A 26,352-nucleotide genomic window follows, 5' to 3' on the forward strand; every position below is an offset into this window, starting at 1 on the left:
GTTTTTCCTCGGCAATCGGCGGGCGCTTTAATGACGGCGTTGGTGAAGAGCACGGCAAATTACAACGTTTAATAGTAATAGGAGATCACGGCGGCGGTGGCGGCGGCCTCTTGATCATTAGCACGCCTGCCAAACACACATCGCACACATTCAAGCCAACAGCCGCACGGAGGATGAGATCTCTATTAACAGCCAGCCGATGTGAAGTTTGTGGAGTAATGTGTCGGCTGTATCGGGCTCCACATTCAACCTCATTACATCTGATTGCTGTAACAACACTTGACCTCAAACACCGCTGGGGTTTATTCATAGAAGAGTCAATCAGCGTTTGGGGTCTCTCTCTCTCTGTCTGTCTCTCTCGCCGGCGATGAAACCCTTCAGGTGTGTCGGCGGTGTGTCGTATAATCAGCTGGCGTTAAATTAGACCGCGGCTAATGTCACCCCAATCTCAACAGGGGGGCTAATTACTGCTGACCGTGCCTCTCACCCCCCCCCGGAGATGTGAGGTCACGGGGAAACGACCCGAGGACAAAACAACAACAACAGAATATAGTTTGAAAGAATGAAAATTGACTCATTTCATCATCCTCGAAGAAAAACATGAGATTGGAGGACGGACTTATGGATCCGCCCTTAACCCAGCTGACAACCATAATATATTACATTTGAATTCTGCTCCAACCTTGGGCACCGCGGTGTTCCCAAAATGTCGAATTACACTGATGGATTACACTCAAGTCCTAAAAGAGGGGGCAAATCATTTATTGGCCAATCTGTACATCATATGCAGTATATGAGACAGCTCTGAGCTTCCATCTACCTGTCTGTCTGTCCATCTATCTATCTACCTGTCTATCTATCATGTATCTACCTACCTACCTGTCTATCTATCATGTATCTATCTACCTACCTGTCTATCTACATACCTGTCTATCTATTCACCCATCTACCTACCTGTCTATCTATCATGTATCTATCTACCTACCTGTCTATCTATCATGTATCTACCTACCTACCTGTCTATCTATCATGTATCTATCTACCTACCTGTCTATCTACATACCTGTCTATCTATTCACCCATCTACCTACCTGTCTATCTATCCATCTATCTACCTACCTGTCTATCTATCCATCTATCTATCTACCTGTCTATCTATCCATCTATCTACCTACCTGTCTATCTATCCATCTATCTATCTACCTGTCTATCTATCCATCTATCTATCTACCTACCTACCTGTCTGTCTGTCCATTTATCTACCTACCTGTCTATCTATCCGTCTATCCGTCGATCCATCTTTCTATCCATACGTCATCCAGCAACAAGCATTATGCACGTTAGGTTTCATTGAAATAAAAGAATAAAAGAAGAAGAGAGAGAGTGAAGCATCTCTCCCCGAATGCCCTCCTGTGTTTGTCAAGCAGAGCATGCACAGACAAACGGAGTGAGGATGTAAAGGCAAAGGGAGGAGAGGCATGAAACAAAGACGGGAGTGTGAGGGGGAAATGAGGGAGATGTGCACGCCCATATAAAGCTCCTATTAATCACAGGGCCGCACTGCACGCCTCATGTGACAAATGGAACAGAAAAATGGTTTCTCCCGGGAAGGGGGGGTGGGGATGTGGGATGGAACGGTCTCTACACTGTAATGTTTCCCTCAAGCCTCCCTTCATAACCGGATATCAAATTAAAACCAGCTATAGGAGCCTACTTAGTATGCCCAGCCCTTCTCTGGATGGATGAGACGGCCGCCGCATCATCACACGTGTCACATGATTTACGTGAAATCATTTGCCTTCGCCTGATGACTGCGTTCGCTCCCCCAAAACACCAGGAAATTGTCGAGCCTAATGATGATTACAGATACATACATCACCTGGCATTCCCAGAAAACAGATATTACAGCAGGTTCATACTTTCTCTGGGATTCACTGAGTTGTGAGGGAATCGTATTAATAGTAGTATTAATAATGCCGTGTGCCCGCTAGCAAGAAAGACACATGAAAAAATAAAAAATCACACCAAAGTGAGAATTGCTTTGAAATACTGCTGGTCTTAAAAAACCCCAGCAGGACATCATCAGCTGGAAGACCAGCACTACGTTTGAACTTTCAAAGGCAAGGAGGGAAATCGTGTGATTTCTGATTTTAGTAAATGTTTTCCCTTATTTAGCATAATTATCTACTTGTCCTTTAAACCAATTAAAGCTAAATCTGAGCTCAAAGCACACTCGTTTAGACTGCAGCTTACAATCAGCGTTACGTGATAGATACATCATGTGGTTGTGGAGATTTTGGAGTTGGACTATATCTGACATTCAATGTTGAGGTTAATCTAATATAAATGATGTTAATTAAGCACTAATAACTAATTTTACTCATTTAATTTGTCCTACATTGACAATGAAATGTAATAAGGTGTTAAAAGTACTGACATCCTTTACTCATGTAGAAGTACAGATACTTGTAGTACTGATTCAACTTCTTTACTCAAATGCACTCAAAGTATCTCAAGGTATAAAATAGAAAGTATCCGCATGAAGGACATTTCCACTGGTTTCTAAGAAAAAATATAATCGTAACTGAAGCAAAATGTAGAAACTACAGATATTTGTAAAAGTACATATTAGTCGGCAAAATAAAGTATGAATACCTGAAAATTCTAACATTCTACCAAAGTATTTGTATACACCTCTGAGTTTAGCTCCATCATGATTGGATTCTTACCATTCTCCACCTACATGAGGTGAAAGTGAAGCATCATCATCATCATAATCATCATCATCACTCCACAAAGAATAGCACACACCCTCCTCTCCAATCACATCCAGCTGTTCAAACCCCTGCCTTTGTTCATAATTGATGGCCTGCAGCGCTGCGGGACCTAAAGAGAAGGTCGCCATATTGTCTCATTGTTTGGTTTTTTTAAACCACGAGGGACGGCGTTTTAACTTGGGATGAGAAGGTGAGAGCGATGACAGCAGGCAGCCGTTCTCTATCCTGGAGGACTTGAGATGAAATGACAGGAGCTTTTATGAGCTCTGATGAGGAACATGTATGTGTGTGTGAACATGAAGGGTTATATGATATGATATATGGCTGTGATTCTGTGCAGCAGTGTGTGTGTGTGTGTGTGTGTGTGTGTGTGTGTGTGTGTGTGTGTGTGTGTGTGTGTGTGTGTGTGCCCCAGCTTAGGTCAGGTCATGTAATACAGAGTTATTGTTCTCTGAAGTAAACAGAAGTGAAGGGAATAATCTAAGAGAGATTGCTTTTCACAGCGCCGACACCGTCTCGCTTCAAAACACATAAATGCACGGCTAACTTCCCCTCTCATAAACAATAAAAAAAGAGATGAAGACGGAACAACAACAAGCCCAATCGTGAGCCACGATGATGCTGCAAATGTCACTAAGTAAAGTGTGTGCACGTCCACACAGCCTCCCTCCGAGTGCAGCTTCCTCCCACTCCCACAAGAAGTCCATTAGCTTGTCATTCGCTTTCTTTACAGTCATTCAGGTTTTTTTGTTTGCACATGGCCCGTGGCAGTGTGGAGCAGCTTGCTCCACATGAATAACAATATCTGATTATTCAGACAGAAGCCAAGTGACTCAGCTGCCTCTACTACATTCTATCATCTCATCTTTCTGTTTAAACACTTCTTCATTCCTTCTTAATTCATTAATATGCAGGTGATGGTTCATTTCATCATCTCTCTGCCTGGTTTATGTGTGTGTGTGTGTGTGTGTGTGTACACACTCTCTTATAGATGTGCAAAAAAGCTCACATTGCCGACGGCCATGTCGGCTTGCTGTTGTGTAGGCGGGATCACAGAAGGAAGAAGGGGGGAGTCTGCCACATTGGTAGGACAGGTAGAGCGCAGCAAAGTCAGGCCTGCTGTCGAGACGTAAAAATAAAACCCGGGACAGAGAGCCCACGGGGACAGCCTCGTCTGTTTCCAGCTTCTACATATATATTTAGACCAAACGGGCTTCTTCGTCTCTCTCCTCATCACATTTCTTGCTTTACACTAAACTATGAATGGCCGACAAACGCAGCCTGAAACGTGGAAATGTGATTAGCTTGGTTATTCGGCAGCTGAATGCAGAGCGGAGAGAGAGGCCCCTTAATAAGGCAGGGCTTATCGGCTTTAATAAAAATCCATATCATGAATGTGTTCGCCTTAAGATTGCAATCAATTGCCGTAGCAACGGCCTCGGTTACTGTCGGCAACGCCAAGTGCAACTCCCTGTTTTTCTGACGATTTGACTTGAAATGTTCAGGTTTGCATGGGAGGAACTTAACAGAGCTGAGATACAAAGGTATTAATGAGGAGAAATAACACAATAAGAGCAACGCTAGATATCAATCTGTGCCCGACAATCACAAAATACTTCCATGAAAAAGCCCAGCACACTTTCACCGCCAAGCATACCGAGGGTTCAGCCGGAGCAGAGCGAGGTGGTCCCTCCATTGTGCCGACAGAAATGGAAATGTGTGAAACGCCCGCCCTTTCCTCCTGACTAGCTTGCATAAAAAGCTGGGATTCATTTAAATAAACTGACGGGGCAGACAGTGTGCCAACCCCACAGTCACGCTTTCTCTAAGAGGTAGCGCGCTCTTTGATAAGGAATTAAGTCTCCAAAAGGACTCCGAAGACTCCCCGAGTCAGCCCGTTTTCAGATCAGGTAGTGTGTACGCCGACAATAAAAGGAGCCAATACATCAAAAGACCTCCGTCCTTTTCTTTCGCCTTTCATTGCCACTTCTTCTTCTCCCTTGATTTTCCTTTCTCCCTCCATCAGCCACTTTTTCCTTCCTCCACTGATGACATATCACCCTCCCGTCTTTGTCAAATACGCTGGAAAACATCTTTATTAGCATAAATGCAAGGACATATAATTCCCCTATACCCTTTAAAGCCTCCTTCGTCAACGCCTGCTTTCCCCATGAGCCCCCCCCTCCCCTTCAAACACCCCGCGTCTTTCATTTCACCTCCTCTGGAGTGGGAGACCCGGGCGACCTCAAACATAAAGCTTTAATTGCGGTTGATGGAGTGCCGCTCCGGCGATGATGATGAGGGCCACAAGAATCCCTCTTGCAGCGGGGGTCACCGTGTTATTAGCAAATGAGGAGACGCATCCCCAAATCCTACAGGAGACTTGTAAATGCAAAGTCAGGATGTGTCTAATTAATGGAGCTATGACAACGGAGCTCTCCGTCATGCTCCGGTTCTGTATCTCGGGGCTCTGCTTGATAATTACCCTGCTAATGAGAGAAAGGAGGGATCAGATCAAATCAGCGCAGATAGCAAGGGGTTAAGTGAATTGTCAAAGACCAGAATGTCCCTCTGTATTCTTCTGACGCACACAGCAAACACAAAGCCATATCAATATAATCTCTATTGTTGGTGCTCTCTGCGAGACGAGCGTCAGGATCCATCGCGTAGGGATCAAATGTCATGCGGGAACAATAGATTCAAGGGGAATATTTCACGGATTCATTTTTTGAAATGCGATACACCGAACACGTGCACCGCCCGAAGGATGGCTGGGACATTCTGTGTGTGCAGAGCTTTGCCTGTAAAAGGAGACCCACGATCTATGACTGTCACTCATGGATCAGGACCAGCTGGGCTTTAAAATCTGTAGCCGTAGAAAAAAAAAAAAAGGCATCAATAATGGAAAAGGCTGTGAGAGATGAGGCGAGCAGACAACACTGTTCTGTTGCATTAACCATGAGAGGGTCTCCCCTCCTTTGTCTGGCCTTTAGCTTACTTGACTTTACTGTACTGCTGGAAATATATATAAAAAAAGAACAGATTGAAATTGGTCAGGGGTAAAGAACAGAGAGCCGGGGATTGATCTGAGGGAAATGGAGGCGAGGCACCGACTAAGGCCTGGGCCAGAGGCCAGGAAGTACACAGCTGCACCATTCCCCCCCCCCCCCCCCCGTCCACGGCATCTTTGTGTGTCAAACAACGCCTGATCTGCCAAGAGCTCCCTTTTAATTAACTACTACCACACAGCTGCACAATTACTCCTCTAACCTTCCCTAATCAGTCGCTTGTTGGTGCATACCACAATTTTTTCCGATGCCCCCTCGTCCTCATGCTGCTCATACGCCGAGCCAATAACTGTTTTGGCACAAACTCGATACAGTTTTTGGAGACGGAGACGAAACACGGGTGGACTTTTTTTTTTTTTTTACGAGATGTTATTGTCTGGAAGGTGTTTACATGCTGCACACACTCTGTGGATGTTCTGTCTCTATAATCATGCAGCTGTGTCGCAGCGAGACATAATTGTATGTTTCTTTTTTTTTTCCCATCCAGCATTCCATTCAAGAATCTACTGTTGTCTTGGTTACATCTCCCTTCTTGTCTTCTTTTTCCCTCCGCCTCTATAAATAACACTGAAGGGGGTCTGAACTCGAGAGGAAGCCCCCGTTGGTATGAGTCAACAGTTGGAACACAGTGTGAAGCATCAGGTAGCAGAAATGAATGGAAAAAAGAAACACATGATATCCGACACCAGGTGAATTAAACATCCTCGTATGAACTCCATAAATTCATATTAGGAGGCGCCGCCAGAGGTTTATATGCACCAACGAAACCTGTCACCATATCAACAATGAGGCTTATGAACACCAACATACAGCGTATTAGGAGAATAAATACACACAGCAACATGACACATGTGATTCCCAGTGCTGCAGCGTTGACCTTCTCTTAAGCCCAATGCACGTAAGCAATCGGACACGGGAAGTGGGACCGATGGGATGCCAAATTGCGCCTGTTGATCCTGGCCAGCAGGTAGGATTTAGCGCTGAATTCTAACTGCATCTCGTTTCTAACTCGCTCTGCTTTTATTGTAGGTGTTGATGGAAGTGCACCTGTTTTCTGTGAAGACTCTGGATGTGAGTCCAAAAAAAAAAAAAAAGGTGATGAGACATCAAGTAGTCTTACAGGCTTACAGATACAGATACAGCTCAGTGGTACAAGAGCAATACAAATGTTTTCTCCCCCCCACGCATATTGTTGCAAAGTCCAGGGTTCTCACACCTTCTCCAAAGTCAAATTCAAGCACTTTTCAAGCATTTCAAGGTGTATTCCCATGCTTTCCCAGCCCCTTCCAGCTGTGGTAAACTCCATCTTTGTATCAATCCAATGGTCAGTATTCAGTCTACTTATGATGTCACTTGTTCATCACATTAAATGAGATGTTATTGTCCTCTAAACAACCAACATGATGTTTGGAGACAGCTTTTTACAGAAGGACCACAAATGAAAGGAAAACTAATTCCACTAACAGATCCACAGAAATATAATCACCAACTATTTTCATCATCTGTTCATCATCAAAAGTCATTTTTCATAAAGAAATGTCAGAAAATGCTGTTTTCAGTCCCTCAAATATGGAGATCTTCTTTTCTCTGTTCTATCATAGATGTCATCACATACAACACACATTTCAAGACCTTTAGTCTACATCCAAGCACCTTTCAAACCTTGAAAATACCACACTCAAATGCAAGTGTTTTCAAGGATTTCCAGCACCAATACAAACCCTGAAAGTCATACATTTCTAATTATCTCAAAGTTTGTCTGACATGTGAAACATGCAAAGCAGCAGTAAACAGGCCTAAACCACAGCGGTTGCTGCTTCCTGCAGATGAGCGTCGTTCCCTCCGAGGGTTGTTACTGCCTGTCTGGGACGGCGGCGGCGGGCGGGTGGGTGGGTGGCTGATGTCACTGATGCTTTCCGGTGTGCTGCTCCCGTAATGGAGTCAATTTAGCTCCACGCCGAGCCATTTCTGTCCAGCCTCACCCCATGAAGGACACATTAGCCCCCCCCCTCCACCCCACCATCTTGTTTCTCATCCCTCTCCGTCATTCCCCCGCTGCTCTTTCTCATCTTCCTCTCTCCACGCCTCTCCTAACTTTCTATCTCGCATCCCCACATTTACATGTTAGGTTTTTCTGCCTCACCTATCGCTAACTACACTCCACCCCGCGGTGATACGGGTCCTGCATGGGGGTGTAGGAATAATTATATTACAGTCAAATGAACACTGCAGCAAAAACAGAGAGATTAGATGCTAATCAGTAGCCACACTCACACAGACATACCCTCACATGCACAGCCTGAGAGAGGATTTGGGAATAAAGTAAACTGGCTTGTTTTCTTGGACGCAGTCGTGTGGGAGTGTGTTGTGTTTAAACGGCCCACCATCACTCCCTCTGCCTCAACTTTAACCCCCCGGACAAGTTCCACGTTCACTCGGAACATTTCAAAACAAAAAAACAACTGTTGTTGTCAAATCTCTGGAAATAATAAGCGCATTCTAGTCCTGCTGAATCCGTCCCTTTCAGAGTATCAAGCGGTATTTTCCTTTTGAGCTCATGAGCTTATTAATACACGGCAGTCACACCCATCCAGCCTCTTGCATGACTACACAAAGCAGGGATTAAGTTATCAGGGTGATGCAGTGATATCCGTACACTTCTGTGGCTGCGCTAAATTTGACTCGTCGCAGTGGAAACTGAACTTTAAATAGCCCCCACCCCCGTGTTTATGCTGGATTAGTACGGCCCGCGCGCACGGCTCGCTCGCTAATATGCCTAAACAGTCTTATACGCGGTGAAGATTACAGGTGGTGTGATGACTTGCACTCTTGGGAGCACGGGCCTGTGGTGTGTGTCTGTCATGTGGAGTTCACACACACACACACACACACACACACACACACACACACACACACACACACACACACACACACACACACACACACACACACACACACACACACACACACACACACACACACACACACACGTTTCTAAACACACAACAAACACATGAAATATGAACCAGCTCCCAAGTAGGATCGTAACGTACTATTAGGGATGATGGAGGTTACATGCCGGAGAGGTAAAACACAGGGCAGTTTATCTCTGCGGGAGAGAGGAGCAGAGGATTGTGGGTGGGCGGCGTGGGCGGAGGCAAATAGAGGCAATGAAAAAACAAAGGGAAGAGAGAAGAGATAAAGCAGCAGGATGGAAGACATTAATGAGAGGAATTAAAAAAAGACAAGATCTGTGGCATCAATACATCAATACATCAATGGATTTGGTATGCAGGTGATACGGCGGATCACCACCCCCACATTCCAGATGGTATATTCCCAGATGTGCAGACAGCTCGATGTCCCAACAGCGGCACACACTCCCTCATTCCTATGGTTTTTTGTTGTCCCTCCTTGTTATCTCCTTTTCTGGTGTGTTTTCCTGGATGATGCAAACTTCCTGCTTCCAATCCACCTGCACACATGTGACTCTGATCGTCTCCAACACGACCGCCAAGTTTCTACAGACCGTTGAATCTGTTTAACTGTGATTTCTTTCCTGTGCCTTGAGTCCAGTCTGCTTCTCAGCCAACACCACAAACCCAGAAATCACCTTCCACCACATTCGTCTCAAATAAAACCTGCGTCCAACATGACACCTTGACTTGACTCTGTTTGTACGACAGTACATTACGCCGCAACAGTTGAAATGAAAATATTTATACAGACAGATTTGAGATAATAAGAGGAGAACCACGAGGAAAAGAAAGTCCCTTCAGATGGGAGATTACTGTAGGAGGACTCTGGTTTCCCGTTGTGTTACTGTACGACGACAACAACAAAAAAGTGGAACATGTGCCTTGAAAAGAATGGTGCACTTCAAGGCTGAACACACACTCTCATTAAACATTTACCTCAATCTGCAGTGACCAAGAGAGAGGGAGGGAGGTAGCGAGGGAGCGACCATAGCCAAACATTATTTCATTTGACAGCAATATTGATGGAACTTCTGCATCGAACCAAACCCCAAACAAATACGAGTTAGGAAATTATTTATGGACTATTGATTGTTGTACCTCAATAATGTGTTGGGTCTTGTGCTGAATGTGGCCTAGCAACGAACAGTGTGTGAGGGAGTGTGGCTGCAGCAGAGAGGAGGAGAGAGGAGGAGGAGAGAGGAGGAGGAGGAGGAGAGAGGAGCTATCTGTAAAATCTTATGGATGGGAGCCACCTCCCTGTTATCTCCCTGTTATGGTCACAGAGTCACAACCTCAACCAAAGCACGTCTGTGCTCCCCTTCATAACAGGCTTTTATTCCTCCGACTGCTGCAGTCTGTTACTGTGATACACTGTGGTTCACCCCCCCCCCCCCCTCTCTGTTTCGTGCGTGGTATTTCCCCGTCCTCGCTCTATCGCTCTTTTTATTTCCTTTGGCCGACGCTTCCTGTTTCTGTCTGTGAGCACTTTGTTGCAATTCAAGAAAATGTCCAGGCTATCAATATTTCATATCAAAGTGCCGTGCACCCCCCCCCCCCCCCCCCCCCACTAACTCCTCCTTTATAATAGTGCTTCAGCCACCAGATATAGGAATGAGAGCTTTGTCAGAGCAGGGAAGATATCTACCCCGATAAGATCGCAGATTTCATTATCATAACATTCAAGTTCATGGAGAGAAAAAAAAACGGTCTCAGCACCAGAGCTGGAATCTAATCCAAAAGGACAAAGACACTTAACGGCTAATTTTGTTGGACATTTTGCGATTGAGATGGTGTTTAATGTGTCATGAATTCTTGCTGAGCACTCGGGTTGTGCTTTTTTTTATTGTTGCATGTTGCCGTCCATGCAATGTTCTACATGGTTGGTCACAGTGTGCTGCATCTGCAGTCCAAACGGTCACACACACACATGCAGAGTGCACTAATGTCATCTGCATTGCTATGTGCGCTGCATCTTTCAGTGCAGGGGGGGGGGGGGGGATGTAAAGACTCTCACGCACCATCTGTTTCTGCAGGCAGCTCAGCTCACACACCTGAACAGTAGATGTGGGCACACATGCATGAATCACACACGTTATCACACATGCACGCATGCACACACACCCTCAAACATCCGTGTGTGTGTTCGTGAACTCTCAGGCTTCCTACACCTTTTCCAAAGTCAAATTCAAGCACTTTTCAAGGTGCATTTCCATGCTTTTCCAGCCCCTTCCAGCTGTGGTAAACTCCATCTTTGTATCAATCCAATGGTCAGTATTCAGTCTACTTATTATGTCACTTGTTCATCACATTAAATGAGATGTTATTGTCCTCTAAACAACCAACATGATGTTTGGAGACAGCTTTTTACAGAAGGACCACAAATGAAAGGAAAACTAATTCCACTAACAGATCCACAGAAATATAATCACCAACTATTTTCATCATCTGTTCATCATCAAAAGTCATTTTTCATAAAGAAATGTCAGAAAATGCTGTTTTCAGTCCCTCAAATATGGAGATCTTCTTTTCTCTGTTCTATCATAGATGTCATCACATACAACACACATCTCAAGCACTTTTAAAACCTTGAAAACACCACACTCAAATTCAAGTGTTTCCAAGGATTTCCAGCACCCATATGAAACCTAAATTCTGCTAAATCCAAAAAAACAAAGTGTAGGGAAAGCTTGTGGTTTGGGTGAATAATGTGTGGTTAGCTTCAGACGGAGTTCAGGCAAATCAAATACTTGCTTGAAATGAGAGAAAGACGGCGGTTACAATGAAACTAAATGGGATGCAAACTAAGTCTTTGTTACATTTCCAGGAGATTCAGAGCAAAGTGTCCATTACTATAATATCGAGGTGTAAAATCAAAACAATAAGCTGAAAGATGCTAAAAAAAGTGCCATAGAGGTGAGGGTGATAATTTGTTTTTTGTAACTCCAAGCATCTTCTTATCATCTAACCTTTAAGATAAAGCACATTTCTTCTTTCAGTGTCGGTTCACCTGGAGCTGCTCCTCCCGTGTTCTAACGTTTGAGGCCAGATTAGGACATGAACCCCGGCCAATCCACAGCGTCCCTCACCGACTCTAAGCCTCCGCCTCCTATTAGACGAGCTGAACAGACAACCGTTTTAATGAGCCCGTCTTTGGCCCTGTTTAGCTTTAATCTGATACATGCCAGCAACGCTAATTGATTCGCCATCGTCATCGGCGCGTGATCGTTGCGTCGGGGGAAGCAGACGGGGCGCCGTTACTTTCCGTCCTCGGACTCCGTGGATGTCGTCAGAGGGGATTAGGGCCGCGGCAGCACATCAGGTTGGGGGGTGTGTCTGCCTGCCAGTCAGTCAGACAGACAGTCAGACAGACAGAAAGCTGGATTTATACCTCTTGACACCAGAGTTAATCCCTGCAAGACAAGACTTGGGCTTTCAATTAAGGGAAAAGAGTAATTTGTGGAATTTGTGTTCAGCGAGACAAACCGCAGCGGCGTGATTAAATCAGCGCCCTCCTTAAACACGGCGAAATGGTAAACATTTTAAAATTAATATTTATCAAACTTTTAAACTATTAAACATAAACAGCATTCCTCCGTCGTGACTTTCCGCTGCCAAAGTGTGTGCTTGTTTCTGCAGACGCATTCCTGCAACTCTGAGGAGATCCTTCAGCCGCGTAGAGCTGTAAATCTGCTGGAAACCCGCAGATATACCGGCAAAAAAAAGGGAAATCTCCAGTGGAGGAGTGAGACAAAACAAAATAAATACATAGTTTAATATTCAATAAACTGACAAGTCAAGAAAGAAACGGATACATATTCATGTTTTGAAGAATACATCGATGTGTTTCTCCCGAGAGAGAACGTAATCTTTCAAGTTGGTGAAAATTGCTGCCTCAGAAATGGAAATTAAACTCACGTCGGCCTTTCATCCATCGTGTTTGAATATTTCCTCAGTAGGTGTCCGTGCACTTTAACATGGAAGCCCTTCTCTTAATCTGAAGGCTAAAAATCAACAAGCGAATATGTGCGATTTCAAAATGAGATGAATATACCTTCTGATACATACATAAACACGCAGCTCAAAGGTCACCTTGGAGGTCACTTTATAAAAATTCCATTTAAAGGGCCAGGCTTTTGTCGGCATGTGAAGAAAAGGGAATAAACACATTGAAGTGATAACAGAGGAGATGAATCAGGCATCCGAGGGTGGATGATTCACCGCCTTCCCCGAGTTAATACTTCACATTATAATCCGCATTAGCCTCCACCCTTTCACAATGCGGCTATACGTTTATATAGCATAATCTCCTACTAACCGTGAAGATTAAAATCTAGATTTTTCAGGGTTTTTCCTCACCGCTTTTTTTAAATTTCACTCTCAACATGTTGTGACGTTGGTATTTTTAGACGTGAGCTTTCCTTTACATCTGCCTTTAAGTGTTTGGCATTTATAATGCTAAGCTTAATGATGTCTATCCGTGGCAGGATGACTTTTATGGCAACATTTATGCAGGTTTAAAGCCGTATTAGTGTGATCCAAGTAGAGCGAGACTACTTACTGTATAGTGGGTGAAAGCAAACCACTCAAAAAGGCGAGAATAGCAACACTGGAAACGTGACAGAAAAGCCGGCGCTACTTTGCCTTGTATCAACAGTCATCCATCAACATTAAGTATTGTTATTCACTTTCAGGCACCTTCAATACCTCTGGAGACAGGAAGCAAAGAAACGTGGGGATGCTAAGGACTGTGAGGCGGCCTTTAGATACTGTCACGCTACTTAAGGGGGATTTATTGCAAAACAAGTATACTTTAAAATAAAAATCTTTAGTTGGGTCAGTTCCAGGAGCAGCGGCCAGCATCAGCCCTGGAGCAGAGGCACAGCGGACTTCTACAAATATTCCAGCATTGTACATTCAATGCATATAGTGGAGAAGTCTCATAAAATGTTTTTTATTTTTGCAAAAAATGCAAAAAATATGGTCCTGTAAGACAGAAGAGAAGGGATTTGAGAGCAAACGAGCGGTTTGGGAGCAAATGAATGACTGAGAGGACGTTAAGGCACGATGAAGGGCAGCGGGGATGAGGTAAACAAGGATATTTCTCACCAGAGAGGTGGATAATCAAAGGAGGGCATGAAGAGAATCAACTTAGCAGTGAGTCACTGAAGGGGAATCGCATAAAGAGACGAGCTGAGATGCTGTAAAAACAAAAAAAAGTAGTGCCGAGTTCAGACGGAAACATGTAAGAATCCAAACACAAAACAGGGTTCCTACACCTTTCCCAAAGTCAAATTCAAGCACTTTTCAAGGTGCATTTCCATGCTTTTCCAGCCCCTTCCAGCTGTGGTAAACTCCATATTTGTACCAATCCAATGGTCAGTATTCAGTCTACTTATTATGTCACTTGTTCATCACATTAAATGAGATGTTATTGTCCTCTAAACAACCAACATGATGTTTGGAGACAGCTTTTTACAGAAGGACCACAAATGAAAGGAAAACTAATTCCACTAACAGATCCACAGAAATATAATCACCAACTATTTTCATCATCTGTTCATCATCAAAAGTCATTTTTCATAAAGAAATGTCAGAAAATGCTGTTTTAGAACACACATTTCAAGCACTTTATTCTAAATCCAAAACACCACACTAAAATGCAAGTGTTTTCAAGGACTTCCAGCACCCATACAGACCCTGATAAATGCATGACATCAGCTGCTGAAGGAGTGACATGGCATAATATCAGAAATGTGTGAAAGGCGGTGTTGCCTGTACGTACACAGCCTTGGAGTGTGAAAGGCAAGCAGACAGTTGGGCCTTTCAACACAGCGGTCAATACCTGAGAGCCTCATATCGATCGGCGAGGCTTCAACAAAATGTCAACACGCAAACACACCCAAACCTTCCCTGATCCTGAAGGATCGGAGGACGGGTTGGCAGCACAAGACTAAAAACCTGGACCCACATCTGCACACACACACACACACTCACTCACACAGGACGCCAGAGAGAACAGCAGAAGGCAAAGTGACCTTTTGGGTGTGTGTGTGTGTGTGTGTTTGAGACGCTGATCCTTTGGCCCCGCTGCTTGGCTTCCTGACATTGACACGGGTCACTCACGTGCTCTGAGAGTGTTTGTGTCGTCATCGTCCCCGCGTGCCCTCGGGCCAAGCGTGTCGCTTCCTCCGATGGCGGTAAGCTGATTACGATCACACCAGGGAAGCTAAAGCACCGTATCAATATACCTGCTGCTGCTTCGCCTCAGCGGACGCACGGCTCCGGGCGAGCGCACGCTCACGCTGTGATGCGTGCCGCTGATTCATGGTTTTATGAATGGATGGAAAGCAAAGGAAGGATGGGACGATTGTAAAATAAAATGTTTGTTATCCACACCCTGTTAGCGGGATTAAACCTGTGACCTTCGGTGGCTAAGAGGAACGGCATTGGATGGATGGGTGGATGGATAGATGGATAGACGGATAGACGGATAGACGGATAGACGGATAGACGGATAGATAGATGGATAGATGGATAGATGGATAGATGGATAGATCCTTCTGAACTGACCAACAGACATTTGATTCACATCTCCAGGAAATTCAAGTACTCTGGAAACACGCCAAAACATCTCTTGCCGTGGGCAGAAATTGTTAAAAAAGAAACTTGTGCTTAAACTTTTATGACTGAATATGAGAATCGGCTATTTAAGAAGAAGCTTTTTGCATTATGGATGCCGGCTGTAGGAGAAGTGAAATCGAAGGGAGCGTTAAAGCATTTGAAGTGAGGAAGTGTTACTGTGGTCAGCACCGAGGAACTCCTGTGGTTCAGCAGGGAGACGTGGGAGGCCCACACACACACACACACACACACACACACACACACACACACACACACACACACACACACACACACACACACACACACACACACACACACACACACACACACACACACACACACACACACACACACACACACACACACACACACACACACACACACACACACACACACCAAAGAGCAGAGATATAATAATTTCCTCCGTCACCTCCTGGAGTGCAGGGAGACAGCAAACAGCTGGCAGCACAGCCCGCGGTGACGCCGACGGCACGGGAAGGCGATGTATCAAGATGGCGGCGGTCCAAACGGAGGAGCAGAAATAGCAGAAAAATAAGTAAGGAGTAAGGAGGAGGGGGGGGGGGGGGGTTCTGTTTTCCATGAGGCGACGGCTAACAAGTGGCCTTTCACCCTTCTGAACCTCCCACTAATCTGTACTATCCGTCTCCTTCCCTCTCACACATCCTCAGAGTCTCCTTTGTGGAGCAGAGGTTTTTAATTAATGTCTTATATCCGACAAAACGAATCCCCTTGTTCTGCCGCTGAGACCCCGGCGAGCCGCCCGCTGATGGAGAGCACCGCTCTGAGAGAGAACGATCTTCTTCTTCCTTTTCACACACAACAAAAACGTTGAACTTCCGTCTCATCTCAATTAAAATGAAAAGGTCTTATCGCTGCAGCCTGAATGTGACGCACAAAGGACATTTTTAGTGTCAGTGAGAGCTATTAAAGCATTTTGGTAGAAAAAACACACACAAGCACCAAGGAGAATGATCCCACTAATAAAAAGCATACGGTTCGGGTTCACGGAGACCTGAACTATGCTACTGTGCAGCACAAGTGTTTTTTTTTTCTTTTTCTTTTACCATTTTCACATTTGTATGGGGGGGTTGTGGGGGCTGAGATACCAGCTGCTCTGCCTTCTCACACAGCCTGTATAGAGATGAATTGCTCCTTGGGTGTCGATAAGTCACCGTGGCACACCACGGTCGCCATGGAAACTACGCAAACACAGCATTTATGAGGAAACAAGTAAAAAAAAAGAAAAAAGAAAAAAATGAAGTTGATTACACATTGCTTTTTTTTCCTTCTCTCTCCCTTTCAAGAGCTCCTTAGAGGGATTTTCTTCCTCGGGGGAGGGAGCAGCGCTGCCAAGACTCCGACGGATCTCCCTTTGTTGGCGAGGACTCTCCATATGCATCGTCATTTTTCAAGGTGTCCGTATTGTTTATTTATCACATTTAGAGCTGCTGTGGAAGCAGCAGAGCCCCCTCTGTACTGCAGTAAGTGGAGACCCCCCCCACACACACACACACACACACACACTTCCTCCCTGACCACTGGGCACTAAATCATAAACATGATTGATAAAGAGCCAATTCAAATGAATACCAATGCAGTTTCCTATCACTGCTTCTGTGATGGAGCGGGTGGGCAGGATCACAAATTTCCAGCTTTTTTTTTTCCTTCTTCTTCTTCTTCTCCGAGATGAAAGGGGCGCAGGAGGTCGGAGTTGGAAGAGGGAAATTGAGGACTGCGGGGCGATGGTGATAAAAATGGAAGTGAATGTAAAAAAAGGAGAGGAGGTGAAGGATGTGGAGAGAGAGAGACGGCATGGAGGGAGTGAAGGGGACAGCAGTGTGGCACTCGCTGTGTAGAGGCGCCCACAGAACGCTGGCTCAGCACTATTTGAATGCTCTCAGATAAGGAGGTGTGTGTGTGTGTGTGGGTGTGGGTGCTGGACTTATGGAGGGTGTAATGTGTGCACTATTGTGTGGATGTACAATCTCTGATGTCCCCTACTGGGACGAGGAACGCGGCTTATAGACAGGGTTATGGAGGTAATGAGTGGGGGAGGAAGAGGAAGGAACACATTAGCCTCTCACCCAGAGTGTCACTCATGCTGGCAGTGCCAGCCAGCGGCCGCTCGCTGCTGCTCCACAGCCACTCCCAGCCTTCCTTCCTTCATTCCTTCCTTCCGTGGGATTTATGTCTCGCTTCGACGGCGCTCAAAAACCTCGGGCCTTTTGCCAATATTACATCTCCTGAATCTCAAGCGTGATACGTATAAAAAGAAAAGTGTGTAACAAGAAACGGGGAGGAAAATGAGTTACTTAAAGAGGCTATGATCAATATTATTCTAACGTTATAATGAACCCATAGAGGATAAACTGCTGGGTCTTCAGTTCCATAGCATATGTAGTCTTTGCTTTAGTTATTTGACCTCCAACTTTACCTGTTTGGTTCATTATAACATTGTTTTTGAGCATTTAGCAGCTAGATACTTTGGTTGGGAGTTGGTGGAGACCAAAACAGAGTTGAAACTCATGTTTTCCTATTTTATATCATAATTTGAAGGTCTCATCTTGGGCTCTGGGAAATTAACTTTGAATCTACTAAATGATGACTTGACAAAATGATTCACAGGCTAACTTTATTGAGAGAATAATCCGTAGTTGCGGCCCTAATCATAACAGCGTTATGTGTATTCTGGGGACAACAGTAGAAATGCTAATGAGGCTTCTCACACCATCTGGCCCCTCATTAGCCTCGGCATGGATCGGCCTCGTTGTTTACTCTACATTTGCAATGAAGTGAGTTTTTCTATGTTTGCCTACATGCTGACCTCTCCCTCCTCCCTTCCTTAAAGTGTGCGAACTACATCGTGCACACATCGGTCGCGGCTCACGGGTTTCACTTAATGATGTCTTCATTCAATCCCAACATGCATGGCCGGGCGCTGGAAGCCCGAAGGCAGGCCCGGTGGGCTCAGTCGGGACGCCGCTGCCGCTAAGCTGCACCCAGAGTGGAATTCCTCTGCATGCAACGCCCCGCCGGTAATCAAGGAAATGGACGGAAGGAAGGGTTGTTTGTGCAAAGCAAAGCAGAACAGTAGAGAGGATGGATGGACGTTAATCAATGAGCATTTGTGGAATTATTTAAAAAATCTGCAACAGCGTGGCTGATCAACGGATCAATCTTAAGGGTCAATAGCTTTATCTAACTTCCTTCGAATGTTCCCTTGCATCAAATCACAGATATAAGGTTTAGTTATATCGATAAAAGGGGGTTGCAGTGTCTAACCTGAGCTCGGGATAAAACCCACAGCCTCTCAGTGACGGATAATCACACACAAAAAAAGCCTTTATGATATGCATCGCTGATTTAATGTCGCCCCTTGTTTGTTATTCATATACAAGACATTCTTTCACATCATTTAAAAGTGATTTCCACAGTCAAGAGACATCACAACCCCCACGAGTGAGAGTGCAACGCTATTGTTATGGAAGTTGATATTTTTGCTGCTTAGTAACATAAGTACAAATACAAACAATGCCAACTAGACGGCAGGGGGAGAGAGCAGTGCTTACACCACGACGGCAGCTCGCTATCCATATGAGGACACTTGTGTTTAGAGTGAGTAAATAACAGGGACAAAAAACGTAAAAACTGTATATACGACAAATCAGCCACCGTTGGTGAAAACAATATACAAATGCTTTTAAACAAAATGACATCAGGGGGGGTGGAGCCGGGTTAAAGTGTGTCCTGGAACATCCAGATGATAAATGCCGCCTCTGCCCACATGCAAGGCAACCATAAGCACTCATGCCACCTATAATCTAGGAGGTTGTCTGTCTTATCTGATTATGATTGCGGGGCAAAGAGGATTTAGGTGCCGGTTCCTGCTGATTAGAGGCTCCAGGGCTTTACGTCACCGGTGGGAGGGGGAAGAAGGTGTGCTCTCTCTCTCCCTAAATGACACTTCTCTCCCCGTCATGCAGCCTGATGACTTCCTTAAGGACCAAATGAGATCATTTGGCTTCTGTAATAACTCAGTAGAGGGGTGGAGTCGTGCCATCAGCCGCTCTGCCTCCTGCATCACCTCGTCGGGCTTATGAGCCACAAACAAGTGGATCTGATTTCAGTGGTCAACGCTCGATTGCTTGTTTACTAAAATAAGCAAAATAAGAAGCAACAAGCTGAGAACATTCATCGTTAAATGCTGATGCCTTTCGATGCATCCTCCTGAAGACATGAAAGGATGATGAAACACAAGTGGACCGGCCGCCTGGGCTTGACCGGAGAGCACAAACTGTACAGAGCGCTTTACTTAAACGTCTCTCTGCCTCACTTTACCCTACCCCGACACACACACACACACACACACACACACACACACACACACACACACACACACACACACACACACACACACACACACACACACACACACACACACACACACACACACACACACACACACACACTTTCTTCACTTGATTCACTGCTATAAAAGCCGAGAAGGAAAGAGACGGATGGAGAGAAACTCATTGAATTTGCTCCCGTTACACTTTGATAAATTAATCAACATAAAAAAAATGTCTATTGTGCATTTTTTCAGCAGATTACTGTAGAAAAAAAAAGATGAATGTCACAAAAATCATTTGAGGTGTGAGTGTGTGTTACAGTGAGCTCCCTCACATTGTGTCATCATCATCATCAACAGTGTTTCTGCGGTCGGTGGGCCGACTCGCTGCTTCCAAGCGTGGGAGGACCGAAGTCTGCACCCGTACAGGCCCAGCGCTCGGCATCCCCACAAGCCAGACTAGGTTATTAGATAAAAGGGGGGGAGTAATGGTGCACATCCACATTAAGAGCAAGCAGGACGCTGGGACATGGCGGATGTAGGGAGGAGGAGGACGAGGAGATAGAAAACCTAACTTACAATGTCTGGTCAAGTAGAAACATCCATCTCCTTCATTGAACCATTCTTTTCCCAGACTGGACGTTCTCTAAATTGAAGAAACCCTAGGATGTTTTCTTTTTAAGGCTTTGGATGAAAATAAACATAAAAAAACACACAAAACAAAAGATGCTGCTCTTGCAAACTATGCTGTACACATATTCCAACCGAGCGTTAATTTACGATGGCGGGAACACAGCCGGACTCGTATCTCAACGCCCAAGCTCTCCGTAAATCTCTTAATTGGTGCGGTCTGAATATTTATCACGTTTGTGCAGGTTCACCCTCCGATTTCCACACGTGTTTCATGCACCGAGACGCAATCCGTCGCCGGGGACGATGTGCTTCAGACTCCTCGCAGCCAAAATGTTGGGGGATGTGGTTTTCCTTTTATGAGCTTGTGCTAAGTGTATTTGCTGTACGACTACACCCCATGACTCAGTGTAAACAAAAGAGGGTCAGGGCAGCAAAAAGATCCTTCTGGCTCCACATCCAAGGATGACACGTTCCACTGGATTAATAGGAATTATAGCTCGCAGTCAGGAAACAATATCAACATCCATTTGATGGTTTATTTCTCTGGAGGTGAGAGCTGCTCTTACATATGACGGCGGATGGAAATCCAACGAAGGGGATTTCAGGTGAAAGTCTTCCTGCAGACGTACAGTATGAAGGGGGTCTCCCCCCCCCCCGGAGGCCACGAGGCTTCACAAAGACAGCCACTGCATTAGTCGGTGTTCTTTTTTTTGTTTTGACCATTTCATTCATTATTCATGGGAGAAATGTTTGCAAAGATCCAGCTCAGCATCCCGAGGCGTAACTTACATGAATGCATCTCTTATATCACTCTCTCTCTCAGGGCTTTTTCTCCGCCACTCTCTTCTCCGCCACCTCTCTTCCCTTCACTTGTGGCTTTTTCCTGTCCTTTTTCCTCCAAATGTTTGTTTTCTGGGTACAATTCTGAAGTTTCAATCCCTTCCCATTCAGTCCACCGCTGTCTAAAGCTGGTGAATGTAATCCTGGCTTGATTGACCCCTGGCTGAAAAGGTCATTCCTCTCATGCGTAACCTTTATTTAAGGGCGGAGGGCCTAGGGCGCTATTTAGCAGCACCGTGGGCTCTAATATGTGATTAAGGCAGTGTAAGAGAGAGAGAGAGGGAGAGCGAGGGAGAGGAGACTGTGATTGCATTTGACAAAAGGGCTCAGGTTGCTTTGTATAAAAGCATATGGCTGTGTACCAGCTCAGTAATGGCGTTTCCCCGGTCAAGGGCTTTCAAGGGTTTCTCCCCCCCCCCAGACCTCGGGGAGCTGCCGTCTGACGGTCGAGCGGCCACGGCAGTCTATTTCCAAATGTTCTTTCAGCTGTGGATAGCCTCGGTGCGATCGCAAAAAGAAAAAAAGGCCGGAGCCATTGGGAGTCCCGTTCAAGTTGTCCTCGTGGAGCACTAGAGTGGAATGTCAATTTGAATTAGGTGGGATTTCCCTTTAAGGTTTCCCCCCCAACACGAGAGCGAACAGGTCAGCGATTTGGGAACGCACCGAGGAGGTAAATCACATTAAATATCACACAGCAGTGTATCAAATTACCTCGCTGCTGTCACCTGATTTCTAATACCGGCAGCCACCTTTTCATTTATTCTGGTGACGTGCAGCCGGAGGCCGGATTCAATTACTAAGCCGGGACGGGGATCCTTGTCGATCACAGGATCGCGAGTCGATTCAGGAGGAAACAAACACAGGGAGGAAGAGAAAACACAAATCCTGATAAAAAAGAGAATATGGTAACACATGAGGTTCAGATCCTTTTTATAACAGGATGTTCAGACTGTCGACACGGCGACCACATGTACAGAACATCAGGAGATCCCTCATCTCCCGCTGAGGGGATGATGTCACACACACACACACACACACACACACACACACACACACACACACACACACACACACACACACACACACACACACACACACACACACACACACACACACACACACACACACACACGCTGTGTTTATGATCCCAACATGGAATATAATCCTGCCTTAGCACCGCCACGATGATGAGATCAGGATACTGGAGAACCAAAAGGTAAATTACCAGTGATTGGATTTCATCTAGGTTGACCTGCCTAATTGGGGAAGGAGTCAGAGAGCAGGGGGATGGGATGAGGAGGATGAAGAGGAGGAGGAGGAGGAGTTGAAAGAGATGTCATCGTGCCACCAGGGACAGCCTGGACATCGCCACACAGTCATCGGATTTCTGTGAGCTTTATCGCGTACGGATGAAAAAAAAAAAAAAAACCTGCAGCATCTCTGATCACATGGTACGTGGGAAGAGGAGAGACGCATCGATGACTACCTCATCAAATCACATACATTCCTCTCAAAGAATGTAGTAAAACGCCTCCAGAAGTCATCTCGGCACCTTGCAACAAACTTTTTGTCATTTTCCGCTGACTCACGCGATCAGCGAGCGAGACAGACTTAAGAAGAAACCACACCGACAGACTTGATCGCCACAAAGAAAGCAACACTAGTAGAAGCTGACGCACCCACCAATTACTCTGTCAAAGCAAATAGAGTCTGAATGAAGCTGCTGCAGCGATTCCACTACTAATTTATCACTGCCAGAAGTATAGAAATGTTTCAAACATCACACACCTACTTCCACTTCTTCCATTTCAACAACCGCATTCAGGGTTCCTTTCCCAAAGTCAAACTCAAGCACTTTTCAAGCAATTCCATGCTTTTCCAGCACCTTCCAGCTGTGGTAAACTCCATATTTGTACCAATCCAATGGTCAGTATTCAGTCTACTTATTATGTCACTTGTTCATCACATTAAATGAGATGTTATTGTCCTCTAAACAACCAACATGATGTTTGGAGACAGCTTTTTACAGAAGGACCACAAATGAAAGGAAAACTAATTCCACTAACAGATCCACAGAAATATAATCACCAACTATTTTCATCATCTGTTCATCATCAAAAGTCATTTTTCATAAAGAAATGTCAGAAAATGCTGTTTTCAGTCCCTCAGATAGGGAGATCTTCTTTTCTCTGTTTATACATGTCATCACATTTCAAGCACTTTATTCTAAATCCAAGCACCTTGAAAACACCACACTTAATGCAAGGATTTCCAGCACCCGTATGAACTCTGGCATTGTTACCCAAAAGCTGCAGCGTTTTCTCCTTTATGTAATGCAATCCCTCACCAACGTTGCTACAGATGGCAGAAGAAAACACCTGATGAGAGTTTTTATAACAGGTGGGAGTGAGCCAAGTGTGCTTGTAAGCCTAATAATGTGGAAGGCTTTGATTCGGAGACGTGTTATATGGGGGGGTGTGTGTGATCACACTTCTAGTTTCGGTTCTCCTTACCTTGGCAGCGACCGAGGAGCTGGGCTTCTCCAGGAGATCCCACAGCTTCTTCCTCTTGTCCGGGCAGCAGGTGTTATCAAACTCTCCCTCGCCCTCCCTCTCCCTCATGGTCTCCGCCTCCCTCCGCAGCTCCTCGTTCATCTGCTCCTTCTTCTGGTGGTAGCGGGCCTGGCAGCAGGACTCCAGGTAGATCTCGTCGATCCCCCAGTAGTCCAACTCCTGGCCGAAGGAAAGGGCGCACATCTCCTCCATCATGTGCAGTTTGCCCGTGCGGTAGAAGTTCAGGATGGAGGTGAAGGCGCCCGGGTGCCGGTCGAAGAAGTACTCGTTCTCGTTCAGGCTGTAGTCGTCGCAGACCTCCATCAGGGAGTCGTGGGTGTTGCAGTCTCGGAGCTTGCCGAGCCGGGTCCTGGGTAGCCGGTCCAGGGTCCGCCAGAGGACCTCGTGGTTCAGACCCCCGACGTTGAGGCGGACTCTGCGGGAGCGGGCTTTGGTGCGGATGATGTCGATGGGCTCCGGGGGCAGGGAGGGACCGGTCCGGATGTTGGGGGGCTTGAGCCCAGCCGGTCCGAGCTTCTCAGCCATGGTGACGGGAAAGGAGACTCGTTGGGGAGGACGTTACGACGACACCACAAATAGAAAAAAAAAGTCCAAACTGTTGAATTATGTCGGATCCTCTTTAGGCAAGTCCCTCCATGGCTGAGAAAACAAAAAAGACTGATATAAATAGAGGAATTACACCATTTTTTAACATTCTTCAAGGAAAATGAAAAAGTCACCTGTTACTTTAAACTGCCAATGAAAAATAGTAACAGCTGCAGTGTTATTGATCCCTTTTATCGCATTTCTAAAAGAGGTGTTAGACTAGAATCAATGATTTTGTTTTAACAGTCAATATGGCTGCTTTGATTCGCCCTCCACTCCAGCACTGTTAGTGGCTGTGGGGAGGCAACGAACTCCCGCTGGATTCAGCTCCAAAACAAAAGGGGGGACTGGACTCTGTGCTCGGGAAGCAAATGAGCTGAAAGAAGCCTTGAAATTCATTCACGTGTTCATAACGGAGGAGGCAGCGCCGCGTGTGTGACAGCAAATCAAATATCTGTTCCCTCGCCACTTGTAAATCCTTAGAATAAGAATATTATGACAAATACAAATCACTGTGTTTCAATTTTAACAGAATTATTAAAACAGACCCTTTACACTTCCTCAAAATGACACAAAAAGTTGTGAATAATAGGAACGCTCATCATTCCACAGAATTGAGATGCTCTTGAATGCAACAGTTTTTGCATATTTGACACTTTTATACCAAACATTGTCCACAAAATAAATACTATTACAATGAAAATCATATAAAATGAGGAGATCTGAGGGGTGTACATTGATTATCTGCATATCTTGACACATTCTGCAGTCCTACATTAAAAAATCATCGCATCCTACATAATTTCTATATGAATCCAACACCTCCTGCGTAAATCAACCTGCACACACACACACACACACACACACACACACACACACACACACACACACACACACACACACACACACACACACACACACACACACACACACACACACACACACACACACACACACACACACACACTCACGAGTTCAGTGTCTGACTCTGTTGGAAGTATTAATATCACATAATATAGTCTCGCTCACCTTGCCGATATAAACCACCTTTTGCATGCAAAACTCCTTTTTGTTTTCCTTCAGGGAGCGAGAAGAGGATGCAAAGGGGAGCCGGGATACCCCCCACCCCCCTTCTTTTTTTTTTTAGTCAAGCGGCCACGACCGAGCAGCAAGGCAGTCCGCGGACGCAGCGCGGGGAACGCGCGTCCCACATTCTGGTTGTAAAAAGAGAAGAAGAAAAAGAAAAAGAAGAAGAGGTTTTTCTAAAAAACAAAAAGAAAGAAAAATAAAAGAATATCTTCCCTGTAGAAATGATCACAGCCGGCCGTGCTTCGCCATCGGAGCGCTGAGGGAAGAGTCCTGCCTTCATCCAGAGAGCCTGTAGCTGCGGGAGGAGGAGACCGAATCACGGCTCCGCTGCTCCGCCGCTGCTGCTGCTGCTGCTGCAGACGTCGCGCGCGCAACACAAAAAAAAAAACGGAAACGGGATGAAGCGAACTGCGGAAAGTGTCCCGCTGCACACACACACACGCGCGCGCGCACACTGCACGAGAGAGAGAGAGGGAGAGGGTGCACGCGGGCTGCGCAACGTCTTCAGGAGGTGCAACCTGATTAGATTAAGACCGAATGACAGGAGCTCGTTACAATCTCGATTTGTGAGACTTGGAACTCTGCGCGCGCACACACACGCGCGCACACACACTGGCCATGACCTTTTATCTCGAGATAATCACAACACCTTATAAAAGCTTTTAGTTTTGAAGAGTTGGTGGTGACGATTCTGATTCAGAATCGATTTTCGATTCAATGACGATTGACGATTCAAAAATCGATTTTTGAATTTGTTCATGCTTCAGATTCTACTCCAATGTGAGTTTATAAGGCAAATTATGAAAGCATAGGATTTAA

General features: G+C 45.4%; 1 protein-coding gene across 2 annotated transcripts in view; it reads right to left on the bottom strand.

The window, feature by feature from the left end:
* kcnb2b (potassium voltage-gated channel subfamily B member 2b) overlaps positions 1-25,584 on the bottom strand; it is a 70,333-nt gene extending 44,749 nt beyond the window's left edge. Inside the window, exons 1-2 of one of the 2 annotated variants that reach the window (XM_084034250.1) lie at positions 25,474-25,584; positions 23,800-24,498 (exon numbers count right to left, since the gene is read on the bottom strand). In XM_084034250.1, coding sequence (XP_083890376.1) covers positions 23,800-24,384 — 585 coding nt within the window. In that variant the 5' untranslated portion in view covers positions 24,385-24,498; positions 25,474-25,584. The remainder of the gene's footprint in view (positions 1-23,799; positions 24,499-25,473) is intronic. The other variant, XM_084034251.1, reaches the window with a different exon arrangement.
* Positions 25,585-26,352: the final 768 nt, after the last annotated feature.

The sequence above is a fragment of the Eutrigla gurnardus genome, assembly GCF_963514095.1.
Source record: "Eutrigla gurnardus genome assembly, chromosome: 18".
NCBI lineage: Eukaryota > Metazoa > Chordata > Actinopteri > Perciformes > Triglidae > Eutrigla > Eutrigla gurnardus.